This window comes from Pieris brassicae, chromosome 4, assembly GCF_905147105.1.
Source record: "Pieris brassicae chromosome 4, ilPieBrab1.1, whole genome shotgun sequence".
Lineage (NCBI taxonomy): Eukaryota > Metazoa > Arthropoda > Insecta > Lepidoptera > Pieridae > Pieris > Pieris brassicae.
This window is the reverse complement of record NC_059668.1, coordinates 11257312-11276073: the sequence shown is the minus strand read 5'-3', so window position 1 is coordinate 11276073 and position 18762 is coordinate 11257312. Positions and strand designations below refer to the sequence as shown.

Genomic DNA, 18762 nt, shown 5'->3' with positions numbered 1-18762 from the left:
GTGCAGCGCCGCGTCGTCGTGTAGCGCCAGATGCAGCGCGGCAGGGTCCAAAATGGCCAGCGCTGTCTCGTCTTCCAGCCCCAGCACGCACGAGAACACCTCCAGCTCGCTCACCTCGCATACCACGCCTCGTCCCGAGTCACCGTCGCGGTACGTTATCACTGTCGTGCTCTGGGTTTAACGAACGCGAAAGGTGACTAAGGCAAATGTGGAACGATAGGTTCGAGCGCTATAAATAGCTACCTTTAGTATGACGGCGTTGGTGTCCCAGACGGAGGCGTCTTCGACGAGCACGAGCTGTGAATCGGTCACGTTCAGCTTGAGTTCCATCTGTTCGGGGATTCCGCGAGTCGCACGCTCGACTGCGTTAGGGTTGCCCCCGAGCTCCGGACCGAATTCAGGCGACCTCTCTTCGCTGCTTAAACAGAGAGAGTATTCAGTTTGGGCAGACGGAGCTCTATCTATGGATAGGTCGGTGCCGAAACTCACAAGTGCAGATGATCGGGATCCGCCGGCGGCGGCGGTGGTTGCATAATGAACTGGTGGGCCGCTTCCCACCAGTCGAGGATGGCCATCAGTCGCATGTTGTTCACCATTATCGTGTACGCGGAAGAATCTGGACGTTTCCTGGATACAAATCTCGTAATGTTTTTCTATTTATTTAATAGTTGATTGATAATCCAGTTTAAAAAAATATATAATTTATTATTGTAAAATTAAAACATAGCCAAAACGGATTACACCACATAGACACATATCTTATCTCCTTCAATGTCTAAGTCTGCTGTCCAAAATGACTTCTAGATCGCGTACGGAATTAGCTTCCCTTTCCACACTAATCTTTTTACAAAATTTTCCATTCTTTGTAATCCTAGAGTTACTCGAACTAAAAGTCTTCTATACGTACGGCTACGGCTTATATATATATACGGCTTGCTTATCTGCTACTTTCAATGGTCCAGTGAATAGGCAATCTCGCTCTTACAACTTAATTACAAACAATGATGAAGATATTGATGTGTTTTACAACAGTCTACCAACTTACCGTAACCTTGTTTTGCAGGTTCTTAATGTGGTTTAAGTTTTCATTTTGTTAGTTTGTTTATTACTGTTATTGTTATTTTTATCTCTTCGTTTTAGTTTATTATTAATTTTTAGTCATTATTATTGTTTTGTTTTATTTTGTGGTTGTTTGATCAATTTTCTTTTTTCCTTTGATATATTGCTTATATTCTAATGTAATCGATGTGTATGTGTACGTGTGTTAAATTGGAGAATTCATATTTTCTTGTATTTTTTTAGGCATACACATTGTTTTAGAATGTATATTTAAATAAATAAATTCTGAAGAAATCCTACCCGAAAGCAATAGATTTTATCTCGGGAGATGAAGATAACACCTAGAACCATGTCGCATATATTAAAAGATGACATACGACTTGTTGGCTACAAGAGCGGTCTAGTCATTTCATAACAGATATTTTAAAAAATAATAGTGGTTAAACCAAAACACAGAAAATAATTGTATATGGATGAGATTTTTTTTACAATTGAGCAACATTTTAACAATGTGACCGTTTAGGTCATAGCTCTAAGGAAGCTTTCAAATTAGTCGACAGAGTGCAACGTGGGCACTATCCGACTTCAGTGATGGTTTGGTGGGGTATTAGCTATGAAGGAGTGGAATGGTCCTTACAGCAAGACTTGGCGCCGGGTCATAAAGCTCGGTCTACGCAGTCTTGGTTGGAAACGAAAGTTTCGGACTTCATCAGAGCCGAAGACTGGCCGCCGTCTAATCCCAATCACACTTTTAAAGAATCAGTTAAGAATCAGTTTACACGACACGAGACACGTACGGCTTGCTCTAAACGCCATGATAATTTGGAGTCCCTAATACAATCCGTTCGATTGGCAGTGAAGAATTTTTCAATGGAATGAGTGCGTGCTTCTATTGATATCTGGCCTCAACGTTTCAATGACAGTATTAAGAGCCAATGGAGAATTCCAAAAAGCTTTTTTTATTTTAAATTGTTTTATATTTATGTATTAAACTAATACACTGTAAAAGTAATAAATGTTTTTTTTACTTTGTTTCAGTATTTATGGCTAGACTAGGTAAAAAATTACAGTTTCTGCAATCAGAAATGTGGATTTTTTTTATTATAAATTAAATACGTGGATGTCTTGACTAATTAATTTTACGGAAAATTATTTTGTGCACAATGTAATTTTTTAAGGTTGTCACAGTTGCCTTTCGTTTTATAAAACAGTGTTCTGAATTAAACGAGAAATAATGTTATGTTTGTTTGTTCGAACACCTTAGCTATAGTATTTAGGATTGATATGGATCTATAGCTTTGGATTGGACCACACCTGGCGTGCAGCTCGGCCTGTACGGTGTGGGGATGGTCGGGCTGCGGCTGCACGATGCGGCTGAAGACGTTGCCTCTCCGGTTGGCCGGCTCGCTGCCGTAGCGACTGTCGCTCACCAGGATTTCCTGTCAGTGCACACGTTTAGAAACACGAAGCGCACTTTCTGCTCTTTGCTTATTTATAACATAAAATTTACGACCCAAGAATGTGAAACGAGATGTTACGACGTAAATATCACACACGCATACTAAAGCTAGAACAGTTGAGAACCTGCGACACGAGGTCTACGTCCTGACTGGTGTCGGAGTAGGTGTCGACCAACAGCCGCGAACGGATGAAATGCACGCAGGCCAAAGGCGGCGCCGAAGGTCGACGCAGTTCCACCTGCACGTTCTGCAACTCCAAGCGCAGCGACCAAGTGCGTCGGGCGCCTGCAAACAAGACGTCGGTCACCACGGTCCGCAAAGGTGTCCGAAACGCTCGCGATCTCGCCTAGACTCACCTCGCGGCGGTTTCGGCGCCGGCTCCGGGACGGCCGCTAGCTCCGAGCAGGCTTCGCCCAAGTTGTGGGCGAGCACGCCGCGTATCAGTTGGTATTGCGCCGCGTCGAGCGATACTTGTAACGTCGTCAGAGTGCCGTGGATCGTCACGTCAGCCACTGCAAATAGTGTACGCGATCGTTACGAACGAGCTGACGACGACGGACGTTTTCGTTCGTACGAAGAGCGACCTCACCATTGTGCGTGTCGTCACAGTTGATCTCCATCTGCAGGACTAGTCGCGTCGGCGCCGGCAGCAGCGGCGGGCCGCAGCGACGCATCCGCCCACCCCGGCCCGTCCCCCCCTCGGCACACCACACCGACACGCCCTCCAAGCGTATACCGCGCACGTCTAGCAGCTCTCGTTCCGCTGTGGGCAAAATTCGTCATATCCGACGACTCGAGTCGACTCGAAACGAAACGAATCGGTGGCCACACTCACGTCTGGCGGGGTCTAGCACGATGCTGACCGTGTCCGGGTCTCCGGCGCGTCCAAAGCGATTGTCGACGCGCAGCGAACGGAGCTCGGCTACCAGAGCAGAGCGGCTTCGCCCCGACACCGGCACGACGATCACCGGGGACTCGCAGCACACCTTTAGCGACATGCGCTGGAACCGGGACGCATCGCGGGAGACGCTGGACACCTTCACGAAAGCTTTACGTTAGTCGAGTGACCGTAGTCTCGCTCGCAAATATGTTCTCTAGCGCCAACCGACCTTTCGCCGCGCCTGAACGATGACGTGTCGCAAGAGACTAAAATCGCGCGCGAACGCCTGCAACTCGGACACGAAACGGCGCGTGTGGACGTACGTCAACGGACCCATTTCGAGCTCCAGACTCGTGTCGTACCCGGTCGCGGCCGCTCCTTCGGAACTCAATCTGAAAAACGAACGCTCCTAAGTTTTGGGCCACAAAAATAATCACAAAACACGAAATGGCTTCTCACCGGTGGTAGTGCAGTGTCAGCGCGCTCTCGGCCCTCGTGCGGAGGCGATCTCGCCAAAGGGGAGCCCGCGGGGCCAAGTCCGAGACCAGCAAAGCGCCGAGCGAGGCCCGCACGTGACGCTCGGCGGGCGACCTGTGCGCTCGCACCTGCGCCGCCACGCGCGACACCAAGGCGCGACAGGCGTCGCCTCGCGCCCCCACCACCACCACAGACAGGGAGCGCACGCGGATCTCCGTCTCTGACACCCCGCCCTCCGCCTCAGCCGCAGCCGCCTTGTCGCCGGCGTCGTTGCCCACGTCTTATATAAACACAATGGATTTTTTGTCTTAATCAATACATTAATGTTCTTAATAGTGATAAGAGAATATTGGATCTAGTTCTTTCTAATGTTGTTTTAACTCTTCGGGAAGCAGATTACCTAATTAAAAATGATATACAGCACCCACCACTCTCAATGTTTGGCTATGCATACTTACTTTTTTAAGGCAGATTATTCTCCAATTAATAGTCACCTGCGTAACATTGACTGGATGGAAGTGCTAAATGTAAGTGATGACATAGATGACATGGTTGCAGCGTGTTATAATGAAATTGATGGTATCATTGCAGCTCACGTTATTTACGGAGCACTTTAAGTCAGTTTTCAGTAGCAATGATAATAGTGTAATAAATGAAGTTCAAAATTCCGCTATATGTAATGTCTTGCCGTTATGCAATGTTATAATTTTCCAGATTTTTGAATCGCTTCTATGCCCAACACTCAAATCACACTGTCAAGTTTTTGTGGATACTGCTCAGCACGGTTTCTGTGCCAAAACATCTACTGATACTAATCTCTTTGAGTATGTTGATAATTGATGAAGGAAAACAAATTGACTGTATTTACACAGATTTTTCTAGTGCCTTCGACAAAGTTAGTCATAGTGTTTTATTGAAATAGTTGGATTACTTATATGGTATTTGAGGGGGTTTACTAAAATGGTTTACGTCATATTTGACAGATAGAACTCAGTTTGTGGCAGTTGGTGGTATAGAATCGCAATCATATACTTCCACCTCAGGTGTTCCACAAGGTTCTCTTCTATTTACTCTTTTTGTAAATGATATAGATTCGTTTGTAAAATATAATAATTTTTCATTGTATGCGGATGATATCAACATTTTTAAAGTAATTAATAGCGCTCGAGATGTGGAGTTATTGCAAAGTGACGGCATAGGTATACAGAGGTGGAGCGATCATAACAAAATGGTTCTACATGCCAAAAAATGTTCGCAGATTATTTTTTCTAAAAACACACTACCAGTCCCCTCTAAATACACGATGTATAGTAGATATAGTAGAGTAGAGGACCTGGAGTAGTAGTACTCCGTACTACTACTGAAATTAGGTATTTGGGAGTTAAACTAAATAGTAATTTATCGTTCATACCGCATCATAATTCAATAGTCAATAAAGCTTCTAGAATGCTAGGTTTAATAAGGCGGTCGACTTAGTGTTTTAAAAATGTAAAGCCTAAAATCATACTATTCAATTATCTGGTCCGAAGCATTTCGGAATATGGTAGTGTTGTATGGAACCCTCAATATTCTGTCTATATTGATAGAATCCAACGAATTAATCAATGCCGATAAGATTAGCTATAAATGCGAGTATGAAAAAAGCTAGCTTTCTTACACCTGCAATCACTCCGCGATAGACGCCGCATGGTCGACTAATATTTAAGTCAAGTGAACTTCCTTTTAAAGAGGAACACAAGAAACATTTCAGTAATGCAGATCTCTTTCTGCATTGAACGATGCTCTGAGTACAGGCGAAGCAGCCGTATTCAGGCGTAAGATGCTGCAGCCACTGTTGATCCGTGATCAATAGTGACAATGGCAAAGTAGAAATATATTAGGTCCTTACATATGAAATTGGCGTTTTGTATGGGAGGAACAAAAAGTCGAATATTTTTAAATATAATATATTTAATTAATCAAAGTATGAACCATTGTTTTCTATGCACTTTTATTACTTCTATGCCATCTCATAGGTAGTTCATTGATCCCTTTACTAAAAGAACCAGTCGGACGGGAATCAATAAAATCTGTGAAGGCGATTTGGACTGCCCCATCAGAGTTAAATTTTTTCCCTTGCAAGAAGTTCAAGTTGCAAGAACAAAAAATGCTCTTCACAGTCATTACGTATTAGTAATCTAAATCTTTAAGCAACTCAATGATAATACATACATGTGACAACGGGCGTTGATACAAAGTAACCACGTCTTACACGGAGAAAACTGTCAATCTGGGTTCTCCGATCACAGATATTATTGTTCACAATTTATAGTCATCAATACAAAAACACTTTTGAAAAGTCGAGTTATTTATTTATATTCGGCACTCCACAAAATACCTATCCCTTCCAGAGATAGATAATTCACTGATATTGCCTAATTATTGCTTTTTATGGTATATTTTGACCATCAACCATATTAAATTAATTAAGTTATGAGGACTCGATGTGACCGTTACGACTACCTGCAATTTTTTTGTATGTCATGTGTTTTCTGTAAGTGTTTGTATGTAATTCTTTAGTGTGCCTTTTAAAAAATAAATAAAACTAAAACACGAGTCGCTTAATCAAAATACCCTTGACGCCTAATGGTTTAGTGGATCGCTAGCCAGGATTAATAAATGTACCTTTTCCATTATCGTCGACCTTGGAAGTCTCCCGTTCGGCTTCATTTACGCCGAAAAAGTCCAAGACCGCCACCCAGCTGTCGATGCTCAGAACCAACTTGAGGCAATTGAATTCCACTTTCGTTAGTCTCGAGACCTGTATAATACAGGATAGTCGGTTAGGATAGCACATAGTTCCCGTTCCCGTGTCTAAAACAAGAGCGGCACTGGCCGAGCTTGCCTTATCGAATTGGCCGTCAAAGAGCGGATGTTGCGGATCCCGGGTGTGTATGGACACCCACACCAGATTGTCGTCCCCTCTCTCCCCCTCGGCCTCATCGGCCCTGCGATCCGCGCCCCGCACCCCCTCCACGGGCGAACACGGGGGAGTCGGACCGCATTTGCTGTCTTGTTTCTGCCGCAAGTGCTGAAAAGTTAATTAACTGGACTAGAAAATAAAAATAAATTTGGGAGATTTTAACGAACACAATCGACTATGGGACAAGACTTTAAGTACATTTTCTGTGTGTATGCTTACCTCCTTTTTAGTCACTTTGTCGGTTACACTGAAGCCGGAAGGCAAGGAAGGCGTCCTGACCGGCCGTTCGGTCCTAAGTCGAGGTAAAGCGAAGGCGTTCGAAGCCAGGTGACACGAAAAATCCGGACAAGACTTCGACACGAAAACGGCTTTGGGCGGCATCGGCGGGGAGTGGGACTCCATTAGCGTACGGTGCCGAGAATCCGGTTCCTTCGTCAAGTCTTCCATTGTTATCGAATAGAGAGACACCTGTCGAAGATGCCGGCGGTTAGCCTGACGATATAAACCGCTTCCAGTTAGGAATCGAGGCGTCATAGCTGACCTGCAAGGCGGTTTCGTGCGGGTGTAGGCGCTCGTGACGCAAGAGGAACTCCCGGAACGTGAGCGCCACCAGACTGCGCTCCCCCGCACCCAGATCGGCTCGGAGCTCCACGGTGAACGTAGCCAGCTCGAACGTCACTGCGAACAACGATCGGAACGTTCGAGTCGCGGTCGCTGTCGCGAAGCGAACGCGTGCGCTCTGCGACGACTCACCGGTGTACGGAGCGTGCGAGGCGACGGGCGACGGGGCTGCCGCGGGGGGCGGGACGGCGAGAACGGCGGCGCGCACGGCGGGGTCCAGGCGCAGCGTCGGCACCGACGGCTCCGACAGCGTGCTCGTCTACGGATTCGATCGTTAGAAAGCAACCGGCGACGGAAAACGGGAGCGAGGTACGTCTAGAAATACGCACCTCACGTACACGGTCAGCGGCGGCTCCGTCGGGGCGGTCGGGGGCGTCGGCGGCTATCCAGCGCACGGTGTCGAGCAGCTGCTCGTACTGCTCGCGACTCGCCGTCACGTGCAGCCCGCCCACAACGCCGCCAGCAACGGCGCACTGCGAAGCGGGGGACATTATATATTATCTCCAAATAAAAGGACCCGAAGCATAACTAGGGAACGATGTGAAATAAAAGGCCGACGAAGTTATACTAGAACGCTGGACAGTTTCTCGCTGAATTTTTCTGCTGCCTGTAATTCGCGAAATCATCTCTGAATTTCACTGTACGATCGAATATCTCTAGCCAGCGTTACGTTCTTAGCGATGATGCGTCATGCGTCATGTAGCAAATCATCAGTCAATGCAGAATCATTCAGAGATGATTTCAAATGTCAATGGCCAAGTGAAACACGAGGCAGTTTCGTTGATCGATACCGACACCTCACTTGTTCTACATAACTTCATAACTTTGGTACGCGAAACTACGAGGAACCGTAAAAACTAACCTGTGGCTTCCCGTCATCCTTACTGAGAGTAATGGCGAGTTGAAGCGCCGTGTCGTGGAGTACAGGTTTGCCGCCCTCCGAATCGTACAGGCGCTGCATGCTGCCGCCGGCCGCCTGTTGCTTCAGGCGTTCACTGACGTCTAGCTACCAATCAAACAAAAGAATATAAAAATACATAGGATTGCAGAAGCAAGGAAATCGCGAAGGGCAATTTCTGTAGACCTATTATGAAGATATGACCTAAACCAGTTCAGTAAGTTTTTTCCAATTCCATAACCACACAACCAACTAATTTTTTAATCGTTCAATGTTGGTTTGTGTTTATTTGTCTTCTAAAAAAATAAAGTAAACTGTGGTTTTCCCTTTGTAATCGGCGCTAAAGATTTAGGCCTTGCCTTGGCTTGAATATAAAGAACCCAGAACAATAAAGATTCATTCCTTTCATCTGGTGATAATGCATTGGGTGTTTTCTTAATTGTTAGATTCCTTGAATTATAAATAAACCTCCTAACCCAGGCGGTCACTCCGATCAATTTGTCTGAAGAACTAAACCCTGTGAGTAACAGGTCTGAGTTTCCGATTCCGGAACGACAAGAGAAATAACTCTTAATACTGGAAGAGGCTCCACGAGTTCCGTTTTAGTGCGAGGCCAACAACTCTCGGGTTGGTACAGCCAACCTGGAGCCCACCAAAAAGGATGGTCTAATATTACTGGAGCCTCACAACCTCGAGATGCACAGTCTGCTAGATTAAGCTCTCTCGGTACATGCCTCCAATCTATTACAAAGTCACAACAGATTGCTGAATTTGTAAAACCCGATTTGCCACGAATAGTTCCAGAACATGAACTGACGCTTGCAACCATGCAAAAACTATCTGGCTATCAGTCCAAGCAAAACATTTCTGGATATTCATATTTTGGCCAAAAATTGATTTGACATGTTTTATCAAACGTGTCAATAGAACAGCACCTGATAACTCTAACTTAGTCTCTATACTCTTATATACTCTATACTATTACTCTAATTGTTAAACGTGTTCTAACCGGTGCAACCTTACCTTTTGCCATAACCAGTTTAACCGTTACAACACCAGATTTATTTACAGAAAAAATATAAACTGCAGCAGCATAACCACTTTCCGATGCATCACAAAACCATACATATCTACTATGCATTTCCCTGGTGGCAATAAAGACCTATCAATTTTAATCAATTGAATTTCAGGAAGGGACGGTACAAACCTTACCCAAACACTTAATAATTCAGCAACTAAAGGGGCATCCCATGTTAATCCTTGTAACCAAAGCTTTTGTATAAAACATTTTGCCCAAAAAACCACTGGAGCTAACCATCCATTAGGATCATATATCCTGGCTGCAGTCGATAGTACTACACGCTTGGTCCAAGATTTAATGACATCTATATCTTGCACGCGAAAGGTAAATATTTCAGCTAATGCTTGATACTGAATACCTAATACTGCAACAGCGTCAGGGTTGTCCACGTTCTGAAAAATATAAGGATCTTGTTGATGATCCTTGGGTAAACCAGCAAGAACAGCTTGTGAGTTAGAAACCCATTTCCTTAACTCATATCCACGCCTTAAGAACCCCAATTAGCTCATTGCATAGTATCATGAAAGGAGTTTCATTAGCAGCGCCAGTGCAAATGTCATCAACGAAAACATCACTTGTCAAAACATCAGCTGCTCTTGGAAATTGCAAACGTTCTCGGTCAGCCAATTCTAATAATGTACGAATAGCAATATAAAGACATGATCCGAGTCCGTATGTATTAGTGTTTAACTCAAATACTGTAAAAGGATCAGATTCCTTTTCACGCCACAGGATAAGTTGATAGCAACGGTCATCACTATGAATTACAGTTTGCCTAAACATTATTTTAATATCTGCAACAAATACGATCTGATGTCATCTAAAATTTGTTAAAATATCACCAATTTCACGATGTAACTTTGGGCCCGAATGCAAACATGGATTCAAAGAAACTCCATTGGAACTAGGCCCTGAGACATCAAAAATTTTACTCTAATTTTACCACTTTTAAACACAGCATGATGTGGAATAAAGTAATGCTCTTGTGTGCGCCAATCAAAATCAGAAACTGACATAGGTCCGAGCTTATGTACTCGTCCATAAACTCAATATACTTAGCACAAAAAGTTGAATCTCTCTTCATTCGTCTCTCCATGGAAATTAACCTTTTCTCAGCTAAAGTCCTGGAGTGACCAAAAAAATCGGGATGGTAAGAAAGGTAACCGCGTGAGAAATCTACCTGAACGGAGACGACCAGTGTTGTTCTGAAAAAACAATTCACATTCTTGGTGCACCGGATTTTCACGAGCCGCTGTGGGAGGTTCTTCGACTTCTCAAAACCGTTGAATAGCTTCAGCAACCTTAAGACCACCTACACCAAATATACCCCCTCTAACAGACGAAATACGCAACTGTACTCCAGAATCCAAAATCGCACGCGTGGTTACCTGCTCACCTGATGGAGAACCAACACAAGTAATAGGAGATGTGGAAGTTTTAGAGGGAATGTGATCTAGTAAATATTCTTCTGGTTCAGGGACTCACTGGCCTAAACGAGGCCACTCAGAAAAAGGCAAAAAAAATTGTACCACAAAGAACGGTTCGGTGGCCGTCGATACACAATCTTATACTAGAATAATAAGTCCGGAGTACATACCTCGTCACAGTATCTTCTTACCAGGAAGAAAGGCACACAATATTATCAGCCGTAAGGATTTGGAGAAATTCTATTAGTTTGGGAACAAAGAGAGGTTAGACTGATGCTAATACCTTAACCTTGCCTCACGATAGTTCTCAAAAACGCACTAAACTGACTATAAAATTCTAAATAGTGGACGTAACTATTATCAATTATACTTAACAAAAAGTATATATCAAATAAAAATGTGTCTAACGTAACCTGAGTAAATCTCAACAATGACTCAACTAATAAATGTGACGATCGGCCGAGAATAATTATTTGGGACCCTCATCAAAAATTATTAAATTGAAATTATGTATTTCGAACAACCGGCTTATTAAAGCTATTTGTATTATTATAAACTTATAATTATTTACATAATTGTCAATTTAATTTTTTCCGACGTTTCGCGTGCTTTACAGCGTGCGTGGTCTCGGTGACTGAAGGCAAAAGGTGTTGAATGGCAAAAGTATCACAGCTGTAGAGAAAGTTGTGTTATCTGTACTTATTTACCCGGAATTGGTATCGACTCTATCACTACCATAACACTTGAAAGAGTAATTTTGAATACCGCGAGAACAACGCGGAAATTCCTACAAGATAATAAGCAATTAAAAAACCTGTGCTCACTTGGCTCAGGCATGTGCCAAAATGCATCGTAATCGCGAATCGATGCCGAGCTAGGGTAATGATGGAGACGAAAAGACGTCGCGAAGAAGAGCAAACTAACCGAGACCAAGGAGATGTCCCGCACTCGCACTTGATACATTGTGTCTCCCGGAGCACCGGGTTCGTTGGAGAGGCTCATGCGACCCAGATGCGCGACGAACACCTCCGGGCTGCGAGCGAACCGTGGCAGCACCGCCACAGGCGACTCCAGTGACACCAACACTCTGCGAAGTAATTGACGGGGTCTCCAGTGTGAAAAGGCTTCATCTTCAAAGTTTTAGCGAGTGAACAACGAGCCACCTTAGCACCAATCGTTGCGTGTCGCGGTCTGGCTCGTCGAGCGAGCAGCCCAGACTGGTGGTGCGGCGCCGCAGGGACACGCCCTCCGTGGATTGAGACAGCTTTGGGTTGGCGTACAGAGACTCTGTTCTGTAAAAAATAGACACACCCTACAGACCTTGTTATTTGTCGATCGTCTTACAAAAAATTAATTAACAATTAACGACGAAGAATATAAAATAATTATTTTTAGGTTCTGAAAAAAATTATATGTCACCTCGGGTGCACGAGGCCGATGGCCATATCGGCGGCGGCGGCGCGGATAGACCGCGCCAGGTTCGCCAGGTACTGCTTGAACTCGGTGAGGCAGCTCTGCAGCTCGCGCAGCAGTGGCCCGGAGTGCGTGTACCACACGCTGGCCACTCGCACATCCAGGCTCACCTCCACCACTGAGAACCGCCCGAAAGGTCACGTCTCGTTCGCAAACGACGTCCGACGTTGAGGAGGCTGGACTCACCGGGAAGTTCGTCGCGATTTGGTGGACGCACGTTTCTGGAGACGGTGAAGAGCAGCGCCTTCTCCTCGCCCGGTTGCGCGTCGGGCTGACGCGGCCCGAGAGGCCCCGGGGGCGCGGCCGGAGGCCGCCCGGCGCACAGGATCCGCGAGTGTAGGCCGGCGCCTTCCGATAGGGACACCACCTGCACGCCGCCCAGGGATCCGCTGGCCTCCACGAGTGAGCCATCTGGCAAAAGAAATCGGCGGTCACCGAGAGGCCTTTGCCGACGACAGCGCCCTTTTTAATGTCCAAACTTACGCAAGGTCGCCTGGATGCGAGCGTCCCCGAGCGTGGCGGTGGCGATCTTGTTGGCGACGACGGCGCCTTCGCGCACAGCGGCTCGGAGCAGCAATACGCCCAACCGGTGGAAGTCGAACGTGATTTCCGTGCGCACGCCCACCTGAATGCCGCCAGAATATGTCAGTCGTAATACCGACGGCGCGTACGCGTCACGTTCGCTTCGCCTACCTCGAGATCGTCGCCGACGGTGGGCGCGAACCGCGTCTGCGGTGGAACGGGGGGCGGGGCAGAAGCGGGGGTGGCGCCCGCCACGCGATGCGCGAACCCGATCAACTCCACGATCGTCTCCTGGTTAGCTGCAACGGCGACGTCACACGATCGTTAAAATTCGCGGAGCCGAGATTCCCCATTGAAAGAGCAAACTCACCGATGACGTCCAAGTTGTTAAACAAAATATTAGCGATCCTCAAGTCTTCGGAGGCCCCTTCACCTCTGACAATGCACAGTTCAACCGCGATGAGCGCCTCCGAGTCAACAACGCCCGGCGTCGCCCAAGCGGGACCTTCGGAACCCCGACCGTTCCCCGAAGCCCTCGGGTCCCAATCGAAGGCCCGTGCGCCGGAAGAAGGACTGGTCCCACCGTTATCTGTCATAATCTCACAGAATTATCAATTTATTAATAGTCTTACGGACGTTTCAGCTTTTTTCTAACGAATTGTTACTAATGCGACCCTCGAGTAAAATTCTGTCTCTGATGTAATATTGTGAGTGCGCACTGAGGCCTCGGTCTCATTACCCTATTGCATCCCTAACGAATAAAAACCACTAAACGTGGTACAGTATCGAAGAACGCAGTATACTCATGGGGGACTGACAGGTGTCGTGAAGCGTGTATAAGGCGCGATGCAGATCCGAAGGCGAAGGAGCGGACGGCGGCGCTCGCGTCTCGGGAGACGCGGGAGAAGTGGGAGACGTGGGCTCCGAGCCCCGGATGCTACCTGAAGTTGTGTCCATTCTGGAAAGACATCTCTAATCGAAAAGGCGTTTTTGGCGTAGTCGAGGAGGAGTGAGAGCGGACGGCGAAGACACTGACCCGACGTGACGATGGCTCGCGACGAGCAACTCGAAGTCCGGACCGTAGGTCTGAAGCGCGTCCACCAGCAGCAGAGAGTGCACGGACAGCGACAGCGAGCTCTCGCCCGGTCCGAGGCCCGCCGCCAGCCGCACGCCGCACACCTGCACCTCCGCGATGCTTCGGCCTCGGGACTGCACCTGCGACACGCACTCGCTCAAAACTCGCGCCTCCACAGCCGCGACTTCCCTCCGTCGGCCCTCTCTCTCACCTCTACGGAGAGCTGATCGACGGCGAACTGCAGCACCAAGAGAGTGGCGTTACTTTGCGATGAAAACTCCGACTGCTCGGTTTCGGAGCTCACGCTCTTTTCTTCGTCCCCGTCTTCCGGGTCTCCGTCGAGAAATCTAAGAGAAGAGAATTTTTACTTAAAATATTAATTACTCAATAATTTTACAAACCGTAACGAGCGGCGTACGTACGATGGAGTCGCTCCGGCGGCATGGGCGTCGTGAGCGGCGGGGGGCGGGTCCGCTTGCGCGGCCAGCACGGCGCGCAGCGCGGCTAGCTTGTGCTCGGACAGATGCGCCACGAGCGCGGGCAGCGAGCCACAGAGCGCCGCGGTCGGGTACTGCGGGTCGCTCGTGGCCACGACGCGCCGCTCCGCCTGCCACAGTTTCGCAATTATTTACCGCCACGCCTCTCGCGCGTAGTCCTCGAATTCGACCGACCTGCAGCGATATACTGAATCGGTCCAACAGATGCAGCGCGGAGGTGGCCTTCGTGTGGGCGTACTTCCAGTTGTCCCGCGCTCTTCCCACCAGGATCTGCATGTCGCTCAACTCTATTTTGTACCTGGGGCGGACACGACCTTTTTTATTTCTTTCTATTGACTCGATATCGTCCCGAGATCGACGATGAGACGACAGACCTGTCGTAGAGGCTGGTGTGCAGGTGTTCGGGGTCGAGCGGACGCGAAGGAGGCGCGCGCGAGTCCGGCGGCGACCCCGGAGATAAAAGGCTGCCAGGGGGTGTCGAACACGGCGTCATGAACGTCTCTGCCAGGACGGAACGCACGGTTAGAAATTATAACGAGGTTTCCCTGCGAACGCGAGACGGACGTCGAGGACGGACCTTCGTCGTCGTCAAAGGTCTGCGCCCGCGGCGACTCGTCGGCGGCCGCGACGGCGAGGGCGGCGTTCGCCAGCCGGAGCCGTCCGAAGTCCACCAGCACCACGCCGCCGTCGCGCGACCGCAACTGCTCCACGAACATCAGCTGCGGCGCCGATATATCCAACTCCACTTGCCACGACCGCCTCTCGCCCTGTTCGTCAGATCGACCCATCAGTCACGCAGTCGCCGCCAAACGGCGCGGCGACGTCGACGGACATACCGTGCGTCGAGCGCGCAGCAGCCTCTCGTAGTGGTTGAGCAGCGTGGCACGGGTGTGATCTCGCACGTGAGCGATGGCGCCATCCGCTCCCGCGCCGGCGCCCGCCCAACTCGCCGCCCAGCGCGCCGCCGAAGCGCACCACACCACCTCCACCGACCGCGACTTGACGCGCAATCTGCAAACGAAATGCAAGTGAGCCGGGCAGTGGGGCAGTCCGACGCATCTCCGACGCGGGTGACGTATACCCACTTATGATCGCAGTTGAAGCCGAGCGGTCGCCTCTCGTAAGTCAGCTGGAAGAGCGGCTCCTTGTCTTCGTCGGGGGGACGAGGGGCACCCCACCTGGCCGCGGCGGTCGTCGTCGGATTCGTCGCACTCAAGCCTTCTCTGATCGTACCCTGCTTCACATTATCGTTAAGGAAAAAGTACTTGGAGCGGTTCATTTAAGGAAAATTAAAAAGAAGTCACCTGCGGCGCCACGAGGATGGGAAACAGCGTGCGCGGGTTGATGCGGTCTCGCACGCAGACGGCGCCGAGAGACGCGTGAAGGGATAGCGGCCGCGACTCCACGCGCACGCGGACCGCGTTGAACTGGAGCTCCAAGCCCACGCCGCTACACCTTGAACGACGCGTAAAATCGTGATTCGCTTGCTACCCGTAGAGACGTCGTAGAGGAGCGAGTGAGGAGAGAGTCGTACCCCTCGTCGTCGTCGGAGTCGGCGCACACGTCCAGGCAGCCGGCGTGCAGCGTGAACTCGAAGAGGGCGGAGAGGGCGTCGCGCCGCGGCAGCGCTGGGTCTTCCAGCGAGTCGGCGATTACGTGCAGGATCTCGGACTCTAGGCGCGCTGCGGGTTCCGAGCCTTCGTACCAGCCCCACCACTGTGGGAACCAACGCACCAGCACCGAGCGACCCGCGCCCCCCTCCGCGCCGCCCGGGCTTCGCATCGGCACCTTGCGCATCGCCACCTGCGGACATCGACCCATGCAGACGCCTTCCACCTTCACCCTCACCGGCTTCGATCGACGGAAGAGAGACCTCTCGGAGCGGCTGGAGAACGGCCAGAGAGTTCGCCCACTCGTAGTCGTCTTTGGCCCGCTTGCGGTCGGGATGCAGCGTGGCAGCGGGATCGGCCAGCGTGCTGGCGCAGATGTCCACGTACTGGCGCGTCGCGCGCGCTCGCTCCAGACACGATTCCCACGTCGGTTTCGGATCCATCCCTGTGAAGAGCCACAGTTTAAGCCGGCCGCAGCGATACCACCGTTCGGTGACCTTGCGAGGCGATGGAAAATAATTACAGCGGTGGTGCGGCAGATGCGCCTTGAGTGCATATTGCCACCAGAGACGGGCGTGACCGCGGGGCGGTGCCGCCGGCCGCCACGCCCTCGCCTCTCGGATCCGGCCCACGCGCTCCAGTCCACGACTGCAGCCCCACATTTCGCCGTATTGTCGCTGGAACGGCGCACACGAGAAAAATTAGGTCGATGTTAAGCATAGACGAAATCATCATGTGACAGTAAGTCACAGTGCACCCACAGAAGTGAGTCGCAGCAGCACGGCGTCGAGGGTGAGATGGCAGACGAGGCGAGGCCTGGCGCGGTCCCTGAGCGGCTGCTCCGTGCGCTCGCGGCGCACTCGTGCGCTGCCGCCGCCCGGCCGCAGCACCCAGCGATGCGTCGAGACCCACGTGCCGGACATGCGCTCCTGCGCACAATCATAATTCTCTTTACATGGAACTTTCTGGGCACACTTAATTTCAAACTTTTCTTAATACTCACGGTAAGCTCTACAATTGTACATTCCGCTAGCATTCCCGACGGAACCGCCATAGGGTCCCAGTAGATTGCCAAGTTTTTTAATTCGAGCAATTTGAAGGAGCACGGTTCAGAGAGCGGAGTGAAGCCTCGTTGCCAATTTGCGTCGCACGATTCTGCGGCCAGAGATTCGGCCGTGAAGCCGCAAGCGAACGATTGGCCCGGACAAGTGAGGGCATCCTCGTAACGAAAATGGACGTCGTTGATTTTTAACTGCAACAAGTCAAAATACATAAACATGATTGAATCGAATTAAGATTTTTTCCTACAAATGTAGCAAATAAATTCAATGAACTTGTTCAAATTTTTACCCAAATGGTAAGCAAAAAAAGTAATACATATTTCCTATTTGTTTCCCTACCAATATCTTATTTAAAACCCCAAATTAAAAAAAAAGGGACACTGACAGACAATTTGCTCTCAATTCTTGTATTAGAAATATTATGTATAGGGAAATAAAATAATAAAAAATAATCAGTTGTTGTGGCACACATATTGTAAAATGTTGTTTTGTTTTTTGCTTTCAATATTCTCACCTGAAGATTTTCCACAATATTGGCCAGCAAACCAGTACCAAAATTGAGCCATGACGAGTAGGATGTTGCATAATAACCACCGTCATTGGCTTCATGTTCTGCCCGCCAATGTGCCTCAAGCGCATCAAGAACAGACACCTTGCGCTCGTGAGCAATCAATGCTTCTACGTTACTGTCCCACTGAAAGTTGAATTATGTGCGGTCAATTATTTTTAAAATAGATCTCATCTTGTGTTTTATATGGTTACTATTGCAATTAGACATTATTCTCAAATAATTTATCAAACAATATTGAATAAATTATGTGAGATTATTTAATTAGTAAAGATACATAAATAAATATTGGACACATTCCAAGTTACTCACTTCATCCAAATTAACGGGAGCCGCAACAAGGTACAACTTCTCAATAGCAATGAGCCATGGAACAGAACGGATTTGCCGTACTGGTACCTGGAGCTGCACCTTCCCAATAAAACCTGCCTTTATTTCAACCGGCAAACCCAGATGTCGCAGTGCATCTTTTTTAAGTGGAAGGTTTTCAAGCTCGACTTTACCTAAAAATTTCAAATTGATTGAGATTTTTTAAAGAGATTGAGAAGATGTTGCTTATTAAAAATATCCATGATCCGATTCTCCTCAAAAAGAATTGGCAGTATGTATGTTCAAGTATTACTTACCTGATAAAAGTGCTACACTTAGCTGATCTGTATTGAGATTTTCTACATATTTTCCAAGATAATTGTTTAGAACCCAAGCTACTAGTCCTTCCAACATTATGCATTGTTCTTTTTGTACACACTCCACCCAAAAATTTTAGTTTTCAATAAATATAATACATTTATAAGATGAAATCTATGGATTTAAATATTATATATTGAATAATGTAATGTTTCACTATTCCTTAAAAAGTTATAAATAAGGTTTTTAATATAACTTCTTATTTCTTAATTTTACTTTTAATACTAGTAGTTATTAATTTTTCTTGTTTTGGATTTGAAGTTTGAACTTTAAAAAAAAACCATATTACCTAGAAGAAAAATACTTATTAGATTTTAGATGGATATATTGCACAGATCAAGTAGAGAAAAATACAATCACAGATATAATTATACAATTTACAAATTCATCACAGATCAAATAGG

At 47.9% G+C, this 18762-nt stretch overlaps 1 protein-coding gene across 1 annotated transcript in view; it reads right to left on the bottom strand.

Annotated features, from left to right (window-relative positions):
* Positions 1-18551, bottom strand: part of LOC123708187 (vacuolar protein sorting-associated protein 13D) — a 29886-nt gene extending 11335 nt beyond the window's left edge. Inside the window, exons 1-42 of the mRNA XM_045658742.1 lie at positions 18298-18551; positions 17984-18174; positions 17618-17797; positions 17046-17294; positions 16804-16971; positions 16566-16719; positions 16306-16487; positions 15967-16235; positions 15737-15887; positions 15518-15666; positions 15269-15443; positions 15010-15199; positions 14807-14933; positions 14607-14730; positions 14358-14542; positions 14147-14282; positions 13897-14075; positions 13679-13818; positions 13231-13449; positions 13032-13159; positions 12822-12963; positions 12525-12749; positions 12285-12456; positions 12029-12157; positions 11790-11952; positions 8322-8465; positions 7789-7932; positions 7592-7718; positions 7380-7516; positions 7058-7306; positions 6761-6946; positions 6541-6676; positions 3859-4156; positions 3629-3791; positions 3355-3556; positions 3109-3282; positions 2876-3031; positions 2644-2804; positions 2374-2498; positions 490-627; positions 244-415; positions 1-171 (exon numbers count right to left, since the gene is read on the bottom strand). Coding sequence (XP_045514698.1) covers positions 1-171; positions 244-415; positions 490-627; positions 2374-2498; positions 2644-2804; positions 2876-3031; positions 3109-3282; positions 3355-3556; positions 3629-3791; positions 3859-4156; positions 6541-6676; positions 6761-6946; positions 7058-7306; positions 7380-7516; positions 7592-7718; positions 7789-7932; positions 8322-8465; positions 11790-11952; positions 12029-12157; positions 12285-12456; positions 12525-12749; positions 12822-12963; positions 13032-13159; positions 13231-13449; positions 13679-13818; positions 13897-14075; positions 14147-14282; positions 14358-14542; positions 14607-14730; positions 14807-14933; positions 15010-15199; positions 15269-15443; positions 15518-15666; positions 15737-15887; positions 15967-16235; positions 16306-16487; positions 16566-16719; positions 16804-16971; positions 17046-17294; positions 17618-17797; positions 17984-18174; positions 18298-18394 — 7107 coding nt within the window. The 5' untranslated portion in view covers positions 18395-18551. The remainder of the gene's footprint in view (positions 172-243; positions 416-489; positions 628-2373; positions 2499-2643; positions 2805-2875; positions 3032-3108; positions 3283-3354; positions 3557-3628; positions 3792-3858; positions 4157-6540; positions 6677-6760; positions 6947-7057; positions 7307-7379; positions 7517-7591; positions 7719-7788; positions 7933-8321; positions 8466-11789; positions 11953-12028; positions 12158-12284; positions 12457-12524; positions 12750-12821; positions 12964-13031; positions 13160-13230; positions 13450-13678; positions 13819-13896; positions 14076-14146; positions 14283-14357; positions 14543-14606; positions 14731-14806; positions 14934-15009; positions 15200-15268; positions 15444-15517; positions 15667-15736; positions 15888-15966; positions 16236-16305; positions 16488-16565; positions 16720-16803; positions 16972-17045; positions 17295-17617; positions 17798-17983; positions 18175-18297) is intronic.
* Between the last annotated feature and the right edge of the window lie 211 nt (positions 18552-18762).